The 20,288-nt window shown below is 35.7% G+C and overlaps 1 protein-coding gene across 4 annotated transcripts; it reads left to right on the top strand.

The window, feature by feature from the left end:
• The first annotated feature begins 1,289 nt into the window (after nucleotides 1-1,289).
• LOC108020413 (43 kDa receptor-associated protein of the synapse) lies at nucleotides 1,290-20,288 on the top strand. 4 transcript variants are annotated; one of them, XM_017088714.4, is made up of 11 exons: nucleotides 1,290-1,595; nucleotides 4,125-4,198; nucleotides 4,278-4,360; nucleotides 9,546-9,715; nucleotides 9,769-9,887; nucleotides 10,202-10,267; nucleotides 11,435-11,909; nucleotides 11,982-12,080; nucleotides 17,297-17,488; nucleotides 18,528-18,727; nucleotides 19,399-20,288. In XM_017088714.4, exons 2-11 carry the CDS (start codon nucleotides 4,161-4,163, stop codon nucleotides 19,775-19,777), a joined length of 1,821 nt encoding a protein of 606 aa, XP_016944203.2. In that variant the 5' UTR covers nucleotides 1,290-1,595; nucleotides 4,125-4,160; the 3' UTR covers nucleotides 19,778-20,288. The 4 variants fall into 4 exon arrangements, with proteins under 4 accessions (XP_016944203.2, XP_016944204.2, XP_065723374.2 ...); XM_065867302.2 differs by lacking the exon at nucleotides 1,290-1,595 and adding an exon at nucleotides 3,861-3,991; XM_065867301.2 differs by lacking the exon at nucleotides 1,290-1,595 and adding an exon at nucleotides 3,907-4,042.

The raw sequence follows: 20,288 nt of genomic DNA, 5'->3' as shown, positions 1-20,288 counted from the left end.
TAAAAAGTAACGGGTCAGAAAACAGGAACTAGAAATGTGTGTTTTGAAGTAGTAGGCTTAAGGAAAAGAAAGGGGCCTTGTCATTAAAAGTAAAAAGGAGATTACGGGTTACAGATTGATAAAAATATATCTTGAGCAACCTTAACAGCAAAACAATGTAATTTGAATAAATACCTTTCATAAGCCGCCTAAACTGGGATGAAAACATTATTTTACCTTCATGTTCTAGTAGACCGCAGAGCGATGCTTGTAACGGTCTTTACATATAGCCTTATTCGAGGTGGAATTGACAGCCTCGACTTGCTTAACTCTTCTGTCCCATGCAGATTAAGAAGAAATTACATTCCCCTATTTTAAAATCATTGTAGATCTAACCATGACTTACGTGAACCGTTCAGAGTATTATGTTCTGTATCAGAGAGCCCGCGCGAAAAAAATAACGCTAGATGGCGTGTTAGTGTGGTGTGAAATTTTGTAAGCAGCCGACAGGAATGAGCACTAGGCGGCGTGTTTGTGTGGTGTGCAATCAAGGAAACAGCCGATTTGCTGCTTGCATATCTATAGGGTTTTTTTTCTGAATCACTAGACGAATCGATATAGTCATACAGTCCTGCGGTATGAACGCTGAAATCTCGGGAACTGAAAAGCGAGATCACTCTAACGCTAGAATAGGCAAAATTCAGTATTTAATTTTCCTAATAAAATCATTCCTTTGGAAGTTGTTAGCAAAAACCGGTGCCAAAAGAATTGAGTCTGGCCCCATCCAGCGAAATACTTATTTTGAAATTGAAGCGTTTCCGACCCCATAAAGTATATTATCTTATTCAGGAGCACTAGCCGAGTCTCGGAAACTAAAAGAGCTACAGAGTTGGATTTTCTGGTTTAGATTCTTACGCCACGCCCACTCTAACGACCACAAAAGCCAAAAAGAAAAGATGTCGTTTCACTTCCAAAAATTACACTTTTGCAACATAACTGCATTACTAAGAATGTTGTGTTGTAGAATATTGGAGAAAATTGATTGTCACAACTTACAGACTTTCGGTTCAAGGATATAAAAACTTCGGCATGCCGAAGTTATCTTTCTTTCTTGATTAAAATTACATCATGAAAACTTAAACTGTCGCGATATTTGTTCCAGAGGCGCCAGCATGCAACTGGTTGGAACTGGTTCCACTGTAGCACCTACAACAAAAATCACTTTCTCAAGGCATCATCGCGCAGCCTCCTGCAATACCTAAAACCCACCACCAATCAGACTTTTTGACCACAAACAAGATGCTTCCACGTCCAACTTGGACTAGTATATTGTCGAGTGCTCGAAGTACCCGTAGATAAATTAAGTGCTTTCTCTTATGGATTCTACAGAGATGTGAAGCTGTAAAGTTAATAGCCAAAATTCGGTGCAATGCGTTAGCGGTCCTTTAGCACTGAACGTAATTATGTTTTGCTAATATATACAGATGAGTATCCAAGCGTTTCAGAAAATTTCTATGACGGAACAAGAAGCAGACATTCGAGCAAGGTCACTCATATAACCCTGTGTAAAAGAAGGATTTTAAGCTGGTTCAAGGTACAACGAATGACGTCAAAATGTGAGTTTACTGGGCATAAAAGCTTGTTTATATAAACATACAACAAATGGAAAAAACCGTCAGTGGATAGGATAATTTACATTTTGGCTTTATTTGAGACGAGATTGTAGGTATTACCTGGCAGATAAATACTGCTAGTTATTGAAAAATGTTTTTATTCTAAACAAAAGTACACTGCTTTCACGTTGCCCTGTCACAAAATAAATATTTATCTTTGGACTTGTGTACAAATGATTTTTTGTTTTTCAATATAAGAACAGCTGCTTTTTGTTTTGATTTGAAAACTCTTAAATAAATAATAAGTAAATAAAACAGGAGACAAATATAAACAATGTAAGCAAATGGGTACATTAAGAACTGTTTTTTGACCGCAAGATAGGCTGAAAGTATAATTTGGATCCATACCTTTAGGTTAACAAGCGCTTGAGGAAATTGTCCGATTAACGCAGAATCCAGTATGCGTACAAACGTGTTATATATAGACTTTTTGACAAATTTTTTCACTTTAAAAGTGAATAAAAGAATATTGATTTTGTCAAAAATTAGCCTGTACTTCAAAAATCGTAAAAACCTGATTTCTTTCGAATTTACCTGCAGAATTTTAAGAAAAAATAACAATGATTATCCTTATATCGAGATTTCTTTTATTCACGGTTGTGGAGAGTGGCCCGGTATAAGGACAAATACACAATTTTGTCTACATTTTTAAAACACATCGTAGCAAAAAATACATTATATTTACAGCACTTAAAACTGCAACATTTAAAATTCAATGATAAGAGGGCCACGGAAAAACCTTCTATGTAAATTCTTTAGAAACCACGGCTTGGGTCTCAGACCCAAATGAGAAAACGTACGTCCCTGTTGTAGGGACTGGGCCGCTATTGTCTAAATGTTATGATGTTAATTGTTTTGAAGGCGAATAAAAAGCCAGCATGTATTTTCTCCTTGTCTTACTTGGTTCGATCGGATGGGAACCTAAAAATGTGATATCAACAGGCGTTTTACATACACTAAATTGTTTAAAATCTGACATTTTCAAAGTTTGTCGTGTCGTAGCATGCAAAATACTTAATGTAGTCTTGTCATTTCTTCGGCAAAGTTTTATGTTAACAAGAAAGAACGCTATAACCGATGGCCTCGACTATTATTCACCCGTTACTTAGCTAAAGGGACTGCAGGGGATATGGAGTTATGCAAGCAGCATAGAGTCGATTCATTTATTGGCTTATATCTTTTAAGTGAATGGTGTTATTTTAAACTTATTTGTGTTAGATGGCTTTTGAAAATCAACACAAAGCCCAGTTACTTTTAGGAAATATTAATATATTTGGCGCCAGACAGATCTGGCGTCATGGGCATTTGTGGCATTGTGCGTGGGACTCCTAGCCCTATAATCTGCATGCCTAATCCACTTTTCTACCTCTTATAGTTTCTGAGATCTCAGCGATCATACTGAGAGATATACAGACAGACATAGGAACCTCTCTAGATCGACCCGGCTACTAGTCCTGATCAAGAATGTATATATGTATGTACCTTATAGGGTCGGTAGCGGTTCCTTCTATCTGTGACATACTTTCCGAACGCTACCCAAAACTGGGGCGCCCACATTTTCAAAGATTAAAAATTAAAACAAATTTTATTTTATTACGCTTGTCAATACCTACCGGTCCGCTGAATCTAGCAAGAACATCAGTAATAACGTCACAGCCCGTAGATAAAAATGTAAAATTTAAAGTATATAAAAAATGTATTTTTTAGTTGGTTGGCTAGGTATCGGGTATCTGATAGTCGAAGCACTCGACTAAAGAGTTCTCTCTTGTTCTTAACCATTAACATAGAAATCGACTGTACGTTCGATATTAAATAGATTTTATGAGTTGGGAAAAATGCCGATTTTTTATTGTTAAAGCCCTGTTATCTCCATTAACAGATGCAAACATCTCTTAACATAGGCAAACGAAAATAAAATAAAAAAAACAACAAAAAATTAAAATCAGTGTTGATGGATTGTAGAGATCATAAGCTTGATGTCTTTGGCAGAGTACTATTTACAAGTAAAACCAATAAAATGAATTTCGGATTTTATGCGTACTTGTAATTCAAAAGCAAATTTTATGTCTGTGGCTCATGAATTTGACCAACTTTGTCATCTTTGTTGGGCGCTAGCATCAATATTAGCGACTGGAAGTATAAAATGTGTATACAAAAGTTGAAGAGCGTTCTATTACCATATGTCTCTTTAATGACCGAAACCGGTTAATCAGCACTTGAGGCCCAAGCACAGGCCAATAAAGTTTTCTTCACTTATGAAACAATAGCACCATACAAAGCATTTTGAGTGCCTTTTTAATCAGGAAGAAAAACTTTACCGGAAAACCAAGGACGCCTTTGTGAGAATTTTTACGATTAATTCTGTAAACTGGTGTTATCGATGTATTTTGGTATAGTTTTATTTACTGAAAGACATGCGTTATTGTATTACTATAATTGGAAAAATACAATTTAATCATATCTTATTTTCAGTGTTATTCCAATAGGTAAAGAGCAAAGGAGCTTGTCATGTCATGGGAGAGCATTGATTCTAAGGATCTGCTTAGGTATTAATATATATTTATCTTACAAACATACATATATGTATATCCATGTTTGCGTATTGCAATTTATTTTTACTTTTAGCATCCCACCTAGCCAGAATCTGTCTGCAACACATTTACTAACGTCACCTGATGGATCTCGTTACCTATTGGAAAATTCAAACGGTTTGAAAATCAAATATGTGCACTTACTTGTATACATAACACAGTGCAACACGAAAATTGTAAACGCAATTTGGACTTCATTTGCGAAAAGTGCTCATCGAAACTAGCTTAAACCCATTTGGATTTCTCTATCTCAGCTCGCGTTTACCAAACATAGCGAGTTAAAGTTTTCAATACCAACTTTATATCTAATGACCATATCTTCTAAGCCGAATGTAATTTTAAACTCAAGTTTTCAGCGTAGGTAAGAACCCGTGGAACTATAAAGCCAAAACAAGGAAGAACGCTATAGTCGAGTACCTCGACTATCAGATACCCGTTACTCAGCTAGGTATTGATGAGAACAATACATTTCATTAAAAAATTTTATTCTAGCATCAAAACTGTATGAGCCACAGTTTTGGGCGGTTTGTGGGCGTTAGAGTGGGCGTGGCACTCTGCTGAAACAAACTTGCGCTGCGTAAGAAGCTCAGGAATCTGCATGCCATATCCCAATAGCCTATAGTTTCCGAGATCGCAGCGTTCATCCGGACAGACGGACATGGCTAGATCGACTCGGCTAGTGATCCTGATCAAGAATATATATACTTTATCGGGTCGGAAACGCTTCCTTCTGCCTGTTACATACTTTCCGACGAATCTACGAGTAACGGGTATAACTATCTTCAAAGGACGGATTTTTATACCCTTGCATATTGATTTCAGTCAAAAGTTTGCAACGCAGTGAAGGAGACGTTTCCGACCCCATAAAGTATATATATTCTTGATCAGCATGACTAGACGAGTCGATCTAGCCATGTCCGTCTGTCCGTCTGTCCGTCCGTTTCTACGCAAACTAGTCTCTCAGTTTTAAAGCTATCGGGCTGAAACTTTCCCAAAAGTCTTATATCTTTTGCAGGTAGTATATAAGTCGGAACTCGGCGGATCGGACAACTATATCTTATAACTCCCCTAGAAATAATCGGAAAAAAAAATTTAAAAAATTATATTTTTGGTGTTTTTTAGTATATAACCTCCTAAGCTTGGAAATAACATTTTTTAATTAGTTTTGAATTTTGAATTAAATTTTATCGAAATCGGACGACTATATCATAAAGCTGCATAGGAACGATCGGAAAATTGGTGGGAAAATAATATGAAACAAATTATAGCTTCGGTGTTTTTTAACATATAACCTCCTACGCTTGGAAATAACATTTTTTAATTAGTTCTGAATTTCGAATTTAATTTTATCAGCGTAGGAGGTTATATGTTTAAAAACACGAAAGATATACTTTTGTTTAGTTTTTTCCGATTATTCCTATGGGAGCTATAAGATATAGTTGTCCGATTCGGGTGGTTCCGACTTATGTACTACCTGCAAAAGAAATACGACTTTTGGGAAAGTTTCAGCCCGATAGCTTTAAAACTGAAAAAATACCACACCAATATTAAGACTGTAATTTGCGTGCTAATTTGTTAGCTTGCAGTTTGAATATTATATAAAATTTCTTGTTTTTGTAAACTCTATTTTCGATTTTGAATGCCATGTTTGCGGAACTTTAGTTTCTCGGGTTCATACCTACATAATAACTGAAGACTTGAGTTTGAAATATTAATTGGCTTAAAGAATATGACCATTATAAATATAATTGATATATAAAACTCGCTATGTTAGGTAATCGCGAGCTAAGCCAGAAAAATTCAAATTGGATTACGCTAGTTTTGATAAGTACTTTGCGCACCTTAAGTCCAAATTGCGATTACATTTCATTACACCAAAAAGATTGCACAGTGTAATAACATACTAACAGGACTGTGTTAGAAGATTTGCCTTGTGAGGCACAATCTCTTAAAAGAGCCATTCCCGTTCCGAAGGTTTGATTTTCGTTAAATTTATGTTTGATAAACCAATTAAAATAATTATAAAAATGTATATTTCTTAAAAATAAAAACAAATACACCTATCCCTCGCTTTGCGTCGGGGATACGTTCCAAAAAAATACGACGCAAATTGAAACGACGCAAAGTGAATTACGATTTTCTATAGCAAACCGTGTAAAGATGGGTTCCAGGGTTACAAAAATACTACTTTTTAAAAAGAAAATTCAGCAAAGAGATCTATAAAAAAAAAAAAAAAAAAAATTGGTCCAATGTTTGCTGAACTTTTTTTTTTTTTTAAACTTATTAACGACTTCATCCCATAACAACGCAAAATCGAAAATCTAACCACGCACAATGAAAATTAGTTCTAATTAAGAAGAGGCGCAACTTCGAAAAAACGCAAAACGAATCGACGCAAAGCGAGGGATAGGTGTAATTGTTTTATTTTATAAAGTAGACAAACTCCTGATCATGATTACTAGCTGAGTCGATCTAGCCATGTCCTTCTGTCCTCATCATGTGTTCAGATCCAAGGGTTTACAAAGGACCAAAAACTTATATAACTAACTAACTATTATATAGAACAAATGCTTCTGCGAATTCATACATTTTGAAAATTGAATGTCTGAATGTTCCCGTTACTAAACCCAGAAAAAGAATGACATAAAATACCGCTAAACCTGGAGCTAAGTGCATGTATGGACTAAAATTTAGGCTTCCATGACTTACAATTTTTCACCTAGATTTTAGGTTAATGGGTGCCTGAAAGTAGTGTACGAGTATATAATACAAAAATAAATGGTTTGATCTTACAAAAGGATGTTTTCCACGAAATAAAACCATATAGACTTGGCTCATTTGACATTTTATTGTTCTCGGGGTTCGAAGTTCGAGTCTTGGTCAAAACACACATTTTATTTTATTTTTCTTTTCTAATTACATTTTTATTTTTCGTTTCTAATAAGTAAATCTGAAGTATTTTTAAATGCAATATTATGTTTTAAATTGCTAAGAAAATATTTAACATGTTTCCTAAAATCTTATGACCGTATTTGGCCCTAGCGAGACTCCGGATCGATACCCACCGCGGACAAAATAAAAATGTTTTCTTTTAAGGAGATAATATCCAATTAAAAAAAATAAATCATGTTTATCACTAGTAAACACTTAACGTTTTATTTAAATGTACCCAATTTTTTGGGCATATATGTTTAATTTTGTAGCAGTACAATTAATATTAGGTTAAGTGGGTTAGGTCCAACATCAATATATAAAAGATATATTAAGGAGACGTTTCCGACCCCATTTAGTATATAAATTCTTGATCAGCATAACTAGACGAGTCTATCCACCCATGTACATCTGTCCGTTTCAATGCAAACTAGTCTCTGTTCTGAAGCTATCTGGATGAAACCTTCCCAAAAGTCTTATTTCTATTGCAGGTAGTATAAAAGTCGGAACGAATTGGATCGGACAACTATATATTATAGCTCCCATAGGAATAATCGGAAAAATAATAAATACAACATTTTAATTATAGTCTCGGTGTTTCTTGACATATTATTTCCAGCTCTTAGGAATATAATTGTACCCGTTACTCGTCGGAAAGTATGTAACAGGCAGAAGGAGTATATATATTCTTGATCAGGATCACTAGCCGAGTCGATCTACCCATGTCCGTCTGTCCGTATGAACGCTGAGATCTCGGAAACTGTAAGAGCTAGGCTATTGGGATTTGGACGCAGATTCCTTGAGCTTGCGCAGCGCAAGTTTTTTTCAGCAGGGTGCCACGCCCACTCTAACGCCCACAAACTTCAAAAAATCATAAATATCTCGGATATCTCGGAAACTATCAAAGATAGAGAATTGAGATTTCATGTTTAGATTCCGTAGCCTCGTACGCAGCGAAAGTTTGCTACGCGAATGTGCCACGCCCACTCTTACGCCCACAAACCGCCCAAATCTGTGGCGCCCACAATTTGCATGCTAGGTAAAAATTTTAACTTTAATGTATTAGTCTCGTCAATACCTATCTATTGACCAAAAAAAGTTTGCCACGCCCACTACAACGCCCATAACGCTTAAATCTGTTTGCCGAGATAGCGAGTAGGTGGTGCATTACAATCTAACTTTGCTGCTTGCATATCTCCATCTCCCTTTGGTCCTTTTAGCTGAGTAGTGATCATCATCACTACTTGCGCCCACTGTAACGCCCACAACGCTTAAATGTGTCTACCGCCGGTAGGTGGTGCATTTCAATTCATTCAGTATTTTTAAACGAGTTTAGGTGATTTTTGTACTTTGCGTTTCTGGGTTTTTTTGAGAAGGAAATGCAATAGCTGACCCAAGGAGCCTCGGCTCGGAACCCAGCAATTTATCTCATCTTGAACAACCAACCTCCAGCATATGTCCTTCTTGGCGAACCCTGACACAATATTACATATACAATATACAATATTTATCTAAAGAACAAGCCATTTAAAGGCGCATCCACCTCCCAAAACTGTTGCTTAAAAAATGTATATAGTCAAAAAAAAAGGTATGCGAGGAAGGTGTTATAAATACTTAAAAGGGTCGAAACGGTTATAACCTATGAAAATGGTCGTGGCGTCACTGCTGGCGCACAATAGTCCCTATAACTTCACTACGCTTGCCTGAATGGTAATCTCATCCTTGATAAATTTGCTTATTCCAATAAAATAATCATTGGACGACGAAAACATTCCGCATGCTAGCTTTCAAATTGTGTGTGGGCTTGGCATCATGCTAAAATAAACTTCCCTGCCCAAGAATCTCTAGACTCTCCATGCCTAATCTCAACTTTAGCTCGACTCGGCTAGTGATGCTGATCAAAAATATATATAACTAACTAATTATTTAACACTTGGGCGCCACAAACTCTCGCGATTTTTGGTCAATCGATAGGTATTGATAAATTAATATAATAAAACATACACCTAAAAAATCTTCAAAAATGTGTCATTAAGTGGGCCTGGTACAATCTGAAGAAAAATGACACAATCGCACCACTAGAAACTACGTATCGAATTATAACTCTCTACCCTTGACAAAAAAGAAGACGAATAAAAAGCCGGGATGTATTTTGCCCAAATAATCCTTGTTGGGTTCGTTAGGATGACAACTTAAAAATGGAACATGTTTCGGTTTTTGTCCGATTTTTACTGCACAGGAAAAGTATAATTTGCATGCTTAAACCAACTTTCTTGCTTTATTAGTTTCCGAGATATCAGCGTTCATACTGGCCTAAGTAAGACAGAATAAAGAAGTATAATTATTCTGAAAATTATTAAATATTTTTCAGACCTTTGTCAATTAGATGAAAGTTTTTCACGACTGGCCGGATATGGGTCCAGTCCTGACGTGGGATCCCGTTCCCTCTGGGCTGGTCAGGGTGTACTACGGTCAGCTTCTGTAATCAGTTGCTTTTTGTCCTGCCAACAAAGCCTCAAGCAATACATAGCTAAACGAAAGGTATGGCTCTTATATATTAACATATTGGAGATTTAATTCATGTTCCTTTTCAGATCGAGCGAGGACGACGGCTATATGAGCAAAACAACCAAACAGAGGCCGTACGTACATGGCGTAGTGCCCTTAAAGGAACCTGTCAGCCAGAGGACTGCTTCCAGCTACTAGGATACTTGTATGTATGAGCAAAATCTAAAAAAATTAAATTGACTCCTAATTCTAATAGATGTAGGAGGAGAGTAGTGTACAATTTAAGAAAATCCTATCAAAAACCTCTATGTAATCATGTCATAAACGACCCGCCATTTTAGTTATTTACTTCTAGAATTATACAGCAAAAAACTTAAATTTTTATTTCTAAGATCCCTGTCATTTTAAAATGTTCACTACATATTTAAAAAAAGGCATGATCTACTCTCAACAACTTTTAAATTCGTTTTGTATCATTCAGTAGCTTAACATCGGTTTATATACACCTATAACTCACAGGTACCAGGCTCACATGGACTGGGGCAAATTTCGTGAAGCTATTGAATTTGGCCACCAGCAGCTTGGGTGAGTTTACTAAAGCTCCTAGTTAATATTTACTGTGGATGTTATTTTATAAAAATAATACTGCCTGAAACAGAAAGAAGACTTTTGGAAAAGTTTCCTTCAAATTGCTAAAAGACTAGTTTCCGTTAAGAGTATTAGATAAATTCCTGGTTAGAATAATATTTTTAAGGATCTTGAACGTTTTCACATGGTTGCAAACTTCTGCCGAACTTTAATTTTCTTTATAATACAATGATTTCAGTCAGAAGTTGGCAAGGCAGTGAAGGAGACTTTCCGACCACTAGACGAGTCAAACTAGCGATGTCCGTCCGACTGTCCGATTCTACACAAACCAGTCTTTCAGTTTTAGAGCTATCGGGATGAAAGCTTCCCAAAAGTCTTATTTCTATTGCAGGTAGTATATAAGTCGGATCGAGCCGTATCGGAGAACTATATCCTATAGCACCCATAGGAATAATCAAGAAAATATTTTTAAAACAAGAAAGGAAGCGTACTTTGGTAAGCCGAAGTTTCTATACTCTTCCAAGTCTTTACCGTGGGAGCATTGAATATACAGAGCTTTCCGATTTTAGGAAAACTAAAAAATAAATACAGAAATATTAAGATAATCTTCCATTTAAATGTAGTATCCTAAGTAAAAGAGATGTAACGGTTTTTGCGTTATTTTGACATTGATAACCCGATCGTTCCTATGGCAGTTAAATATATAATTCGAGATTCTGAAATATTAAAAGAATGATAATCCCAAGAGTTAAAGTAAATAAGTGAAAACCACCAAATTATAATTTTTTAACATTGAAAAACAATTTTTTTTGATCCCTTCTATGGGATCCTTGATATAGTTTTTTTGACATACTAACTTCTACTCTTTGAAAAATCCTTCTTTTAAAATTTCGAAATAAATTTTAAAAAATCGGACGACTTTATCATATAGCTTCCATATGAACGATTGGATAATTAATCTCAAAATAATACAAAGACCGTTATATTTCGTTTCGGTAAACATATACGGTAAAAATTTAAATGGAACATTATCTTAAAATTTCTGTAATTTGTATTTGGTTTTTTAAAAATCGGAAATGTTCCCACGGGAACGACCTCCAAGGGTGTAGCAACTTCGGCTTGCCGAAGTTAGCTTCTTTTCTTGTTTAACGTGTCTTTCTTCAGAATATCGGAGGAACTGGATTCACCAAATATGCGGGCTGAGACGTACCTAAACCTCAGCAGAGCACACGCTTGTTTGGGAGGCTTGGAGCGTTCGTTGAGTTATGCTAGGCACTCACTTTACAATGAGTGTGGCACTAAGTGCCGAAGTGGACTTGTCCATTTGACGGTTGCACGAGTTTATCTTGAAATGGGTGGATTCTCCAGGGCATTGGAAGGCTTGCAGGGGGCCTACAAGATAGCTACAGCTGTTGGAGATCCGTCTCTAGAGTTACAGGTGTATGTCGCACTCTCTGAGCTTTTTGGACGGCTCCAGGATAACGATAAAAGCGCAACGTACGCTTCTAAGGCCTACGATTTATCTCGTTCATTACAACTGGGTGACCTTAACTCATGCCACCATAGAGCCGCGTTATTGCGAATGGCCGTATCTCTGCGAAAGCAGGGCGAGCTCGGAGATGCACAGGATTATTGTAAGGTAGTGTCAAGTTCTTTAAATTTTTTCACTTAACGTGATATGGGCTCACCCTTAATCGTTGTTCTGACTTAGGAGGCCACAAAGCTGTCGCTTATATCTGGAGATCAGGCGACATACACGCGAAGTATTCGAGTTATGGGTGACATTTACCGGAAGAAAATGGATATGGACGTAAGTATTGATATACAAGCAGGGCTCAAAATTCTATGCAATAAGCAAGCATGTAAACATGAGTTTTAAGTCTAAAAAACATTAAAAAATTTAAGAAACATGTTTTTGAAGTTAAAAAATACACAAAAAAATCACCCTTAATTCAAGAAAATTGCCCATGATTTTCGTTCAACGGCGTCTCGCCTTTATTTTAAGCAAATAATTTTCTTGAATTTATGTAAGCACTTTCTGGAAATAACTAAAAATTGTTCTTAAATTCACGTCAAAATACATTATAAGTTGAAAAAAGTTTCTTGAATTACGAAACTGTTCTGAAAAAAAAGCCTTTTTTTCTAAAGAACAAGTACAGCATTTCTAATCTTTAAGGGCATTTCTTTCTTAAAATATGGATTGTTTTTCATAAATTACAGTCTTTTTTCGTAATTCAAGAAAATTTTTTCTATATTTAAAGTCAATTTTTTCTAAACAGAATAGCTAAATTGTTCATAAATATATATATATATATATATATATATATATATATATATGTATATTGATTTCAGTCAAAAGTTTGCAACGCAGTGAAGGAGACGTTTCCGACCCCATAAAGTATATATATTCTTGATCAGCATGACTAGACGAGTCGATCTAGCCATGTCCGTCTGTCCGTCTGTCCGTCCGTTTCTACGCAAACTAGTCTCTCAGTTTTAAAGCTATCGGGCTGAAACTTTCCCAAAAGTCTTATATCTTTTGCAGGTAGTATATAAGTCGGAACCAGCCGGATCGGACAACTATATCTTATAGATCCCATAGGAATAATCGGAAAAAAAAATTACAAAAATTATATCTTTGGTGTTTTTCAACATATAACCTTCTAAGCTTGGAAATGACATTTTTTAATTAGTTTTGAGTTTCGAATTAAATTTTATCAAAATCGGACGACTATATCATATAGCTGCCATAGGAACGATCGGAAAATTGGTGGGAAAATAATATGAAACAAATTATAGCTTCGGTGTTTTCTGACATATACATATACTATTGGGAATATCATTTTTTGTATTTTAAATTTAATAAACATAACTGCAAGGGTATACAAGCTTCGGCTTGCCGAAGTTAACTTCCTTTCTTGTTAATTTATAGTGACCACAACGCCTTTGTACGAACACCGCCAAAGATTAAATTTCTTATTCTTTGGGCCGCGGCTAACGGCAACGAAATTCACTCGCAAAATCTGGTATTTTTTCTGGTATTTCCTTAGCTCATATGAGTACCGCGCTGAAAACAGATCTGACTCAATCCTATGGTTAGCTCGCGGTTTTCGTCGATGTGAGTACTAGGCTTAAGTAACATACTTGAGACTGCCAATTCTCCAATTCTCCATGATCCCATTTTAGGGATGGCAAACTTTAAATAAAAATGTACCAACATTTTCCACCCTTTCTGTAATAAAAAAGGATTTTTTGTCCAAAAACCAAAGGCGTTATCGCCATTATATTGAGAAAAATGTTATAAAAATATTGTCATTAATCCAAGAAAATATCGCCATTAATCCAAGAAAAATGCTAATTCTCTTCTTCTTATTCATTATAAAAAAAATTAATGGTCAGTTTTTCTTAGTTTAAGATACCCAAGAAAAAGTTTCTTATTTTAATGGTGAATTAACATTTACGGTGAATTTTTTTTGAGTGTATAAAAGGCAAACTTTTGGGACTATTCCTGAGGCTCTGTTAAAAATGATATGTTAACTGACTTGGGGCCTATCCGCGGCTTTTATAGTAAATTAATTTCGTAAAACAAGATACTTATTAATTGGGCTTCTTTAAGATCCTGGCGATCATCGCGAATAACTGAACTGGTGGAATAATTGGATCATTAAAATCTGCAGTTTTCAAAAACCTCGGGCTGTCGAGGATGGATATTTGAGAACCCAAAAATTCGCGGTTCAGTAATATATGAACGCATATTCGCCGTGTTAATAGTGTTGATCCTCATGCTTAGGAAAAAATATAAAAAATATATTAATACATCGAATTTTATTTCAATCACAATATCACAAGTAAAAATACTATAGCACATTTAGCATAGTTACTAAAGCACTGCTGACAGCAGTAATCATATGTAATATGGTAGTACTTTTTACTATATAAAATGTTAACTTTTAAATGATAAATGTTTTTCAATTGGTTCATGCAAAATTATGGTAAAATTAATTTAATAGTTTCTAAGATGAAAAGGAATTGCCCTATTGAGACAATATTGTGTGTTACTAAATACTGAATCGTATTAATTAATAATTATTTAATTAATAAATTGGTTCAGAACAAGAATTGGCGAAAGTGTATATGTATATTATACATGTTAAGAAAGCGTATTAATTAAGTTGAGTTCATTGTCATTTTTTTGTAAAGATATTACTGCTTTTGTATGTTGAATGTGAGATTGTTACAACATTTAAAATCATTATGAGGTATTTTAGTTTGATTATATGAAAGAAAAACATCTTTTTATGCTATATTACTGTTGGCAGCAGTTCACATAGTGACGAAGCGCACCAGGCGAGTGTTCGAACGCTTTTTTTTTGGGCTGGTGGCCCAGGTTATAAGCCTAGTTCTGTTCTTACTGAGAGTACGCATCAAATGACACGTTTTCTTAGATTCTCTAAATACAATATTATTAAAACTATAGAAAAGTTTCTTTGTAACCACTTTTCGACTATCTAAAATTTTTTTTTTTACAAATGTCGTATGTCATATGTATGTTACGTCACGTCTAAAATTCCAAATAATTGTTTGTCGATTTCTCTTATCGTGCCAACATATTTAGAATAGTATTATTAAGAGTTCGCGTAACTTCTTCGAGAGATAATTTTGACTAAGCAGGTGGAACCGAAATTAAAAAACCTATTCAATTTATGTGTTTCAGCAGTGCCAGAGCAAAGATTTCTGGAAAACCAAGTCAGATAAATATAAAGTATTATTACGATCTTTACCAACAGATCTTGGTCCTTTGTGTTTTTTCTTTTCCGCCTTATGAAAGTGTCAAAAATTAATATTTCGAACAGTGCCATTGTCGGGTATCGTGACAAGCATTTTGTAGGGTATAAAGATTTATTTTTTTTTTGTTTTTTGTTGACATTAAATCGTTATTTGTTTCTTTTTTATGAATTTTTATATTCTTTTGTGTATTTTTGTCAACTTCAAATTTAGCAACTTGAATGCTCAATTTAAACCCGGAACTGATGTGAAAACACTTAAAACTTTTAATGAAGAAAAGTAAATCATTTTCACATCTGCAAAGTATTAGTGTGTTTTTATCAACAGATGTCAGCAACATTCTGCTTTTTGACTTTTGAAAAATATTGATTTTTGAAAAAGTGACATTCAAAAAACGAATCGTTGGTCACTGTACCTGACACTGCCCTAATAAATAAATTATTAAAATTCCTAAAAAATTAGGTAGGTTGAATTTCCGATGACTTCAACAGATACTTTATTTAAATTCCAAGAAAAAATATTTCTATAATGTCTGTATACTGACAAAGTCTGTCTATTGCTTTATTAGCAAAACTTGAAAAATGGGTTTCCACTCGATAATTATACCCGTTACTTGTAGAGTAAAAGGGTATACTAGATTCGTCGGACAGTATGTAACTGGCAGAATGAAGCGTTTCCGACCCCACAAAGTATATATATTCTTGATCAGGATCACTAGCCGAGTCGATCTAGCCATGTCCGTCTGTCCGTCCGGATGAACGCTGAGATCTCGGAAACTATGGAAGCTAGGTTATTGAGATTTGTCGTACAGATTCCTGAGCTTCTTACGCAGCGCAAGTTTGTTTCAGCAATGTGCCACGCCCACTCTAACGCCCACAAACCGCCCAAAACTGTGGCTCCTACAGTTTTGATGCTAGAATAAAAATTTTAACTGAAATGTTTTGTCCTCATCAATACCTATCGATTAACCCAACAAAAAGTTTGCCACGCCCACTTTTAGGCCAACAATCCGCCCAAAAACTTGAAAAAATCATAAATATGAACGCGAATATCTCAGAAACTATAGAAGATAGAGAATTGGGATTTCAGATTTAGATTCCGTAGCCTTGTACGCAGTGCAAGTTTGTTACGCAAAGATGCCACGCCCACTTTACCGCCCACAAGCCGCCCAAAATTTTAACTGAAATGTATTAGTCTCGTCAATACCTATCGATTGGCCCCAAAAAAAGTTTGCCACGCCCACTCTAACGCCTATAACGCCTAAATCTGTCTACCGCCCACATAACCATATATTGAGATCGCAGGTAGGTGGCGCATTTCAATCTCGCTTTACTGCATATCTCCATTTTACTTTGGTCCCTTTAGCTGAGTAGCGGGTATCTGATAGTCGAGGTACTCGACTAAATTGTTTTCCCTTTTTTTTTTTTGTTGTTTCCCCAAGAGACCTTTTGCAGAGCCTGGCACATATTTAACAGTTTGCCACATAATATGAGCTTGGACCCTAGTTCGTCTAGTGATAGTAATAAAAAGGCCTCGTTCATGTATTTCTGTAGGCTTAGTAATTAGTTAAGACCTATTTAAGTAGCCAGTTAAGGATATGACATCTTTTGTCAAAATAAATAAATAAATATTAATTAAGTACTGGATACAGTCCCGAAGTCCACATGGTCTTGCCTACTGAAATATATGTTGATTTTAATGCTATTATGAGTATTACAGCAAATTGAATAGAACTCCCATTTTGTAATTGATTTTTGAAACAAAATCTTTTGATATCAAATAAAAACACCTCTTAATGAAGCAAGTGGTCGTAACGATCGCACATCAACTTTCAAAAGTTTTCATATCAATTTCGTGAAGAAAAATGCTTGTAAAATCGACTAAGTAAATACACTTTCAAAAATGTTCTTCTAAAAATGAATGAAAACATTTGATATCAGAACTTTTGTAAGTTGAAGGTGCGATCGTCACGCCCCTTACCTAGTTAGGAGGTGTTTTTATTCGATATGATATAGTTCAACAACTTATTCCATTAAACTATTACATTGAAATATAAATATTACCTGCGGCTAACCGTTAGACTCTAACATGCGTAATTAATAAATATTTTTAAGACCTTTTCATTTTTACCTAATATTAGATTTTTTAAGTTTTAAATTCTTATAGACATATGAGCTAACAGAAATGAATACATCATTATAGTGTAAGTAAAGCATTACAGCGTCTAAATATTATTTTTAGCGTGCGTTCCGGCAATACGAACAGGCAATGGGTACGTCAGCAAGTTTGGGGGATCGTATGGCGCAAATGGAGGCTATGGACGGAGCGGCCCGTTGCCTGGAAACACTGCGTCTTCAAAACAAAATCTGCAACTGCAGACCGCTGGAGTTTAACACACGACTTCTGGAAGTTGCTAGCTCAATTGGTGCAAAGGTAATAGTACAAATTTGTAGCGATTTGAGGATAAGCTTCCATTTAGCTCACCCCTATTTCGTTCTATGTGTGTCTCCGTTTCAACGGTTTTTGGGGTCCTGATAAAAAATGTATATACGTAAATTAAATATATTTATAAAACACACATTTTGAGAATTTTTAGACCAGTTACTCGTCGAGTAAAAGGTATAATACATTCGTCGGAGAGGACGTAGCAGGTAGAAGGATTCTTTTCCGACCCTTTAAAGTATATATATTCTTGATCAGGAGCACTAGCCGAGTCGATCCTGCCATGTCCGTCTGTCCGTGTGAACGCTGTGATCTCGAAAACTACAAGAACTAGAGGGCTGAGATTTCAAATTTTGATTCCTTGTCTCCGTAAGCAACGCAAGTTTGCCACGCCCAAAACGGTAGCTCCTACAGTTTACATGTTAGAAACATTTTAATTGAAACTGAAATACATTGGTCTTGTCATTGCCCCGTTGATCTTTTACTCTTACGCCCATAGATCGCCAAAAACTGTGGCTCTCCAGTTTTCATGCTAGAAAAAAAACACTTAAATCTGTCTGCCGCGTACACAACCATATATTTCAATCTCGCCTTGCTGCTTGCATATCTCCATCTCCCTTTTTCTCCCATTAGCTGAGTAACGAGTATCTGATAGTCGAGACACTTGACTTAACCTTTCTTCCTTGCTTTTTTAGGCTCAATAGTTTTTTATGTAACAATAGTAGCGTCAAATATTTTGTATTAATTTATTAAATATATGGATGGTAAAGTAAATAAATTTGAGGAAGCAAAAATAAATAATATCCACTCGGGTGAAGGGGGAAGTAAAATAAAATGCACCCACATTTTAGAAAATAGATTAAAAAATTTTTTTTTTCTAAATAAAAAAATTCTTTTTAGTCTAGAAAATTTTCTAATAGAATATAGAACCCAGCAACTGTTGTCCACAAATAATATACTTCTTTAGTTTACTCTTAAGCATTGTATTCATTGAAAACACAAATGTGGTTACTTGCTGTTTATGTTACAGTTTCTGGTTCGCAAGATCCGTTGTCGCTTGGCTTTAATTTACCGCGCGTTAGGCGACGAGGATCAGTACAACACTCATTTTCGATTGGCAAATCAAACGGATGCGGCGCTAGGCCTGAATTGCGGAGCTTGTGGGGAGTTGTTTGGCCTTCGGCCGGAAAATTTGGAAGCTCTGCCTTGTGCACATATACTTCATGCAAGGTAAGTCTCTCATTTCATGTATCCTTATTTTTTAAAGCATGAAAAAACTTTTCTGCCGCCATTTTTACGTATTTGCTAGTGTGAGCGCTAGAGAGAATTGTCATAGCTGTTTTAGCAAGCCAATCTTCTTTTTATATCCTTGAAGAGGGTATAATGATTTCAGTCAAAAGTTCTTGATCAGCCTCACTAAACGAGTCGATCTAGCCATACCCGTCTGTCCGTCCGTCTGTCCGTATCTACGCAAACTAGTCTCCTGGCCTGAGAGCCGGATCGGACAACTATTTGTTAAAGCTTCCATAGAAATGATCAAAAAATCGTTTAAAAAAATGTAAGCCAATTATAATTACGGTGTATCTTGTCATGTTAACTTTTACTCTTGGGAATATCATTGTTTTAATAATTCAGAATTTTTAATTAAATTTAAGACAAATCCAGCTGCTTTGTCATATAGCTGCTATAGAATCGATCGGATAATTAATCTCAAAATAATACAAAGACCGTTATACTTTGTTTTCGGTAAAATGGAACGTTCTTAAAATTTCTGTAATTAGATTTTAGTTTTCTAAATATCGGAAAGCTCTTTAAATACAGTGCTCCCACGGGAACGACCAAACTACAATGAAAGAGTGAATGAATGTTTGTTTTCATAACTTGCATGTTTCGTTTTGCAGGTGTGCCTACGAAATATTACGACGTCGGGACAAAAATACCCCGCGATCATGCCCCGCCTGCAACAAGCTGGTGAGCTCTCGCACACATCTTTGCGGCACCTTACCGGTAGAAAGTGAAAGTACCGACGGAGGCAGCGCCGTCACGGTCACCCTCAATGCAAATGCTCTCTCGGTCGATGGTCTGCTGGGAATAACCTCCGACATCCTCCTACCCTCGGCCCCGTTTTCCCACGTCAACAAACCGGCACTGGATAACGAAAACTGCTCTTTGTTGTCCCCCAAAGTTATGTACCACAGCAACTTATCCTTGGCTTCGTTAAGTATGCGCGCATCTAGCCTGACGATCGATAGCGGTCAAAATGTTACGTCATCTGTGTGAAATGTATACTAGGACTTGTTTTAAAAAATACGTTGTGTTTGGGTACTTGAAGGAAAGGATCAGACCGACTTTGACCACGACGAAGTCAAACTGAAATATCAGGATCGTGATTTTATCGCTCGTTATTATAGATAGTTTTTCTTTCGTATTATAGAAAATTGCATTTAAAATGCACACAAAAGTTAACAGCAATTTTAGTTACTACCAATCTAAGGCCACTATTAACAGTTGAGACAGCCAGCATTTTAACTACGGCTTACGCTTGAATCTTTAATTCTTAAACAAAGTACCTTACCCAAGCTAATACTCGTAAACGTCATGTGTATTGTTCATGTTTTAAGATTAAAATATTTACAGGTACATACTAGATTGTTCTTGCATATGTATGTGTGTGCACACACAAAACATATATAAGCTAAAATAAATCGTTGCTATGTGTTACGAACACATATTGTTAAAAAACTGGAGCTCCCACAAATAAAGAAATTAAATCATGTCAATATTTATGATA

Source organism: Drosophila suzukii, chromosome 4 (genome assembly GCF_043229965.1).
Source record: "Drosophila suzukii chromosome 4, CBGP_Dsuzu_IsoJpt1.0, whole genome shotgun sequence".
NCBI classification, from domain to species: domain Eukaryota; kingdom Metazoa; phylum Arthropoda; class Insecta; order Diptera; family Drosophilidae; genus Drosophila; species Drosophila suzukii.
This window is presented reverse-complemented; position numbering and strand designations above follow the sequence as displayed.